Source organism: Frankliniella occidentalis, unplaced genomic scaffold (assembly GCF_000697945.3).
Source record: "Frankliniella occidentalis isolate FOCC.00 unplaced genomic scaffold, Focc_3.1 Scaffold47, whole genome shotgun sequence".
Lineage (NCBI taxonomy): Eukaryota > Metazoa > Arthropoda > Insecta > Thysanoptera > Thripidae > Frankliniella > Frankliniella occidentalis.
In genome coordinates this window covers 508,628-513,344 of record NW_026267177.1, presented here as the reverse complement: position 1 = coordinate 513,344, position 4,717 = coordinate 508,628, and the positions used below count along the sequence as shown (strand labels likewise).

The 4,717-nt window shown below is 59.0% G+C and overlaps 1 protein-coding gene across 1 annotated transcript in view; it reads left to right on the top strand.

Moving 5' to 3' along the window:
• The first annotated feature begins 2,841 nt into the window (after positions 1–2,841).
• LOC113207841 (circadian clock-controlled protein daywake-like) overlaps positions 2,842–4,717 on the top strand; it is a 6,932-nt gene continuing 5,056 nt past the window's right edge. The window contains exon 1 of the mRNA XM_026424565.2: positions 2,842–3,152. Within this exon, the coding sequence (XP_026280350.2) occupies positions 3,050–3,152 (103 nt within the window). The 5' untranslated portion in view covers positions 2,842–3,049. The remainder of the gene's footprint in view (positions 3,153–4,717) is intronic.

Below are 4,717 nucleotides of genomic sequence, written 5' to 3'. Positions count from 1 at the left end.
GGTGGGGGCGGCGGGCTGCAGGGCAACCCGCTAAACGGGCAGGCGGCCCGTGTTAGCGGAGTGCCTTGTGCGTGGGTGCCGTGAGGACGAGGAGGACTAGGCTCCTCCCAGACTCCCTCCTGGACGCGCCCCTGGCCTCACTAGAACTTTTGACTGCAAAAACAGTTCGAGTGTGAATGACGTCTTTCTTGCGTTCGAGAAATAATAAGACCACTACTGCTTTCGACACAATCCGACACACTCAGAAAAATGATTGGTAGTACAACTATCGTGTCCGACAGGGATAATTCTGGGACAAGATCAACATTAACGAAGAACTTACGCTCAGGCCACGCTTAGCGTGTCCAATGCTTGCGTTAGCGTAAAGTGGCAGGGCAGCAAGGGAGGATGAGTGAACTGGAGAGAGCCACGCTGTGCTGAGCGTGGCATGAGCGGAAGTTCTTAGTTACACATAGCTCAGCAGTATTCACACGGTTAGTTGGTAGAACCAACAAAGCAAATGTAGTACTGTCTGACAGAGGAAATTGTCTCAAACGTGATTTTGCGGTACTATCTCTGAGCTAGCTAATGGATCCACCCAGAAAGTACGTCCACCAACCGCCGTTATGAAACTGCTGAGTTCAGCCTCCGCATGCTCCCCTAGCGCCTGGCAGGTAGGCAACATCGTGCCTTCCGCGCATGCGTGTCGTGCGGGGTGGCCTACCCCGAGTCTCGCAGGCGCCCAGCTCTCGTAATGTGCCGAATGAACCTGAGGAGAGCAGACTACTTCCTGGGCGATATCTTTACCCAGGACAGAGCTCTTTGTTTTCACGGGTACAGAAACGCATTATACGACGTCGTACTGGTGGATGAGGAGGATACGGAAGCTCGCTGGACACTCAATGTTCAAGCGCCGGGGCCTCGGACCGGGTTTGGGGATTCACCACTGACAAACACGTCTGACCAAAAATAATAATTCAGCCAAAAGCTTCTTGAAGCGTCTCTGGCGGTGACCGCCTGCTGGTAATTGTTGACTTTCGCGCCAAAAACCAGGGAGCAGGAACGTTTCGGCAGAAACGAACGCACTTACTTGTATGGGTATTTGCGTTCGGCAGTGCAAAGAATAACAGGATGGCGATCGCTGTCCCATCGCAAACCCCTACTCCGCAGAACGTCTTCACTGCACGTGTAGGCTCGATGCGTCGCTGCTTGTTGCTGCTGACTCGTCGGGTAAAGATGGGGTGGCGGTGCGGGGAGGTGTTGGGAGTGGCGGGGAGAGGAGAGGCGGGGTGGGGCGGAGCGGGGCGAGGTGGGGCGGGCAGGGCGATCCTCTCGAGCCTTGGGTTACATTAGGCAGCGGGGGTGCGGCGCGGACGCGGTGCGGTGGGGGTGCACCTAAGGCAGGACAGCACCGTCTCGACGACGCCGCGTCGCAGTCCGCCCGGCCGCCCCCTCTGGGCCCGCCTCGAAACAAAAGCGCACACAAACCACTCTGGCAAACAGCCTCAAGGGTAAGGAGAGTGCCGCCCGCCGCGCTACGCCACGCCAGGCGGCGCCGCGCCACGCCACGCATCGGCGCGCCATTTATGACGGGTGATCCGCGGGTTATGGCACGCAACGCGAGCGCTGCGGGGCGGTAGGGCGGCGGCGGCCCCGGCCGAGGCTCCAGCCCTATTTGCATCTGGAACTGCAGCGGAGGTGTGACCCACAAAGCGCCCCGCCCCGAGTGCCGCCCTGTGTGGGTGCGCGAGGTGCCAGGGACTCGAGGGAGCCGCGTCGCATCCGCCGGCCCCCGCCGCCGCCTTGCTTGGGTTTTGGGATGACGTCTTGTTGCGTCCAGAATCTCCTGCTCTGCCCGGGTCCCTCCATATATGTGCCAGCCTCGAGCCATGCCATGGGTTAGGAAAAATGACACCCGAGCGACGCCGCCAGCACCGCTCTTTGGGCGAGTCGCGATAACGAGAAGAACAATCACTGCTGCTCTTGGCGCTCTTGACACACCGGACACACGCGGAGGGCGGAGGGGAGGGCGCAGAGGAGGACGAACGGGAGGGGGAGGGTTCCCCGATATCCGCATGGAAAGGCTTTGCTTTGGCAACTTTGTACACTTTTCAGAAGGTCCTTAGGGTGGCTCGCGAGTATTGCACGGTAAATAGAACGTCTTAGTTTCCGTGACAGCTTGTAAAAACCGAGAAGTTCCCGTGCATTTCTTACATATCATGCAATAAAAAAATTAAAATTCAGTTCCGTGCAAAGTTGCACAATTTTACACCCGTGCAAAAAAGATAGCTGGATGTAAAACTATGTAGCTGTACAGCTAAGTCATTAGCTACACGGTTAATTAACAGCACGGCTTACTGGATGGCTAAAACCTGATGCTAAATAAATTAGCGGAGTCTATTCAGTAAATTTTTAGCCCCGGTGCAAAAACCTTAGCAGTGCCACGATTTTATTTTTTTCTGCGTGTAAGACGTCTTTGTTTTCCAAACTGTCATGCAGGGGGTAGTTTTTACCGTGCGACGGACTGTTGGTCGATAGTTTCATGTTCCTAGGGTCGAAAAGAAAAAGAGCCAATTTTTAGACTTCAGGGCAAAGGGTGATTTAGGAAGCCAGCTGACAGTTGTGACTGCCAGCCATTCAGCGCTGGGATAGGGCTCCGAGCCCAGCATGGCCCAGCAGTAGGGTGGGCCCCGGCGTGGCGGGGCCGGGCCGGGCCAGGAGCAGCGTGGCGGGGCGCGAGGGACGTGGGGATCAGGCCCAGGTAGGGGTAAGGAGTCGCGGCGGGGCGCGGCGGGGCGCGGCGGGGTGGGGCAGGGGTTGGCGGGGGGCGTCGCGTCGTCTCCGTCGGTGAGTTGGTTAGTACACGTTCATAAGGTACCGCAGGTGGGCCCGGCGGCTTAATGCCCCTTGCGCCGGCCAGCTCCGCACAGCGCGCAGACCGCCCCGAGGACCCCGCCGAGGACCCCGCCGAGCACGCCGTGACAGCCCGGTCGGGTGCCGCGACCCGCGCGACGTCGCGTATAGTGCGTGAGTGACGACGCCCCAAGTGAGACAGTGCGCGGCGAGCAACATGCATCCCGGCGGCAGCACCCTGGGCCTGCGCGGCCTGCTGGCTGCCCTGCTGGCCACCATGTGCCTGGCTGCTGCGGACGCCGCCTACGTCCTGGAGACCCGTAAGCACTATACAGCTAAACACGTGGGCCAAGCCAATTCAAGTGGTTCCGTGCCTAAAACAGGAGAAGGGGTTTTGCCAAATTTATTTATTATAAAGCTGGAGCTTAAAGCTGAGGAACAATGAAAGAGATTGTGACACTTTAAATCCGTGCTTTAGTAGAAGTAGGAGGAAGGAACAAAAACGGAAGTTAGAAATGGTAACCACGTGTTTACGAGAAATTGCCATGACGGTTTGGAGAACTTAGTCTTCCGACAACTACGCCGCGAAAATCCAAAATGCAAGGACCTTTATCACACTACTCTTTAATTCAGACTCCCGCTTACGTTTTTGTTCTGGTCCTTCCGCTACAGCAGACACTAGGGGAGACAAATGGGCCACCACCGCCTCTCTGACCGGCCGGTCCAGGCCACATGGGTCGGTCGGTCGGCAGTCCGGGGGTGGAGGGTGGAGTTGGGCTCCGGTTGCTGGGGCACACTTTTGGCGTGGCTTGTAAATCTTATTGTCAAGACAAACTTGTCATGACATCTCTAGCGGCTCGCTCGGCCTCTACGCGTGGATGAGGGTGAGTAGACACTTGTTTAATACTTAAAAATTGTTGTAAAGAAAATAATAACTTCCTCTTCAAATCCGTTCCAAATCCGTCGACTAGCACGAGCACGGGTGTGTGGGATCGCAACGCATGTACATGTAGGCCGTCCGGGTGGCCTGGCCTGCGACACTGGGCGCTTGCTGACAAGGGGAACAGCTCACGGTGAGCTGCGCCCGGTAGAGCGTGGCTCCTCCTGTGTCCAGGCCCAGCCCAAGCCCCGATACAAGCTCGTTACAGCGAGAGGATAACGAGTCTTTTGTCAGCCCTTGACCTTTCGCTGCCGGCCGGCGGTACCCTTTGGGCTGGGTGAGGGCCGACGGCCGACCTTGGACACGTGGGAGGAGAAAGTGAGAAAGGTCCACTCCTCGCGGGGCGTGCATATGAAAGAGACGAAAAGTGTCAGTTTGCAGCGGCGTCTCTCCAGCTCCATTCCAGTCCCGCTCCAGACTCGCTCCAGCCGCCGCCACCGCCGCGACAAGCCAAGGTCGCTCGGCCGCCGAGTGTAGCGGCCCCGCGCCCCCACCTCGCCCCGCCCCGCCCTGCCCCGCCGTTGTCCTGTCACACGTCGTGCCCGCCGCGGTGCGGCGGGGCGTGGCACAAAGGCACGGAGAGGGGGAAGGGGTGTGTTGCAGTCAGTTTGCCTACACAGCGACCGATTGGCCACACCGGCGCCCCATCCCCGTCAGTGACGCCACGCTACGACACGTCCGAAGTGACGATCTCCGTGTAGGTACAGCGACCAGCCCCGCCTCGCCCCACCCCGCCTCGCGGCTTGTGCAACGTACTGCGCGGCGTGCTGGGCCGCCAGGCCGCCTTGGGCCCCCGGGCCCGGGGCGCGGTGGGGCGGAGTGGGGCAAGGAGGGGCCACAGTTGTACTGCCGTTCGTTTTTCTGCAAGGATCTCGTTGCACGCTATTGCAGAAGGTCTAGCCGTCCGTGCACGTCGTGCTGGCCTGGCAAGGGGTTGGCAGGACG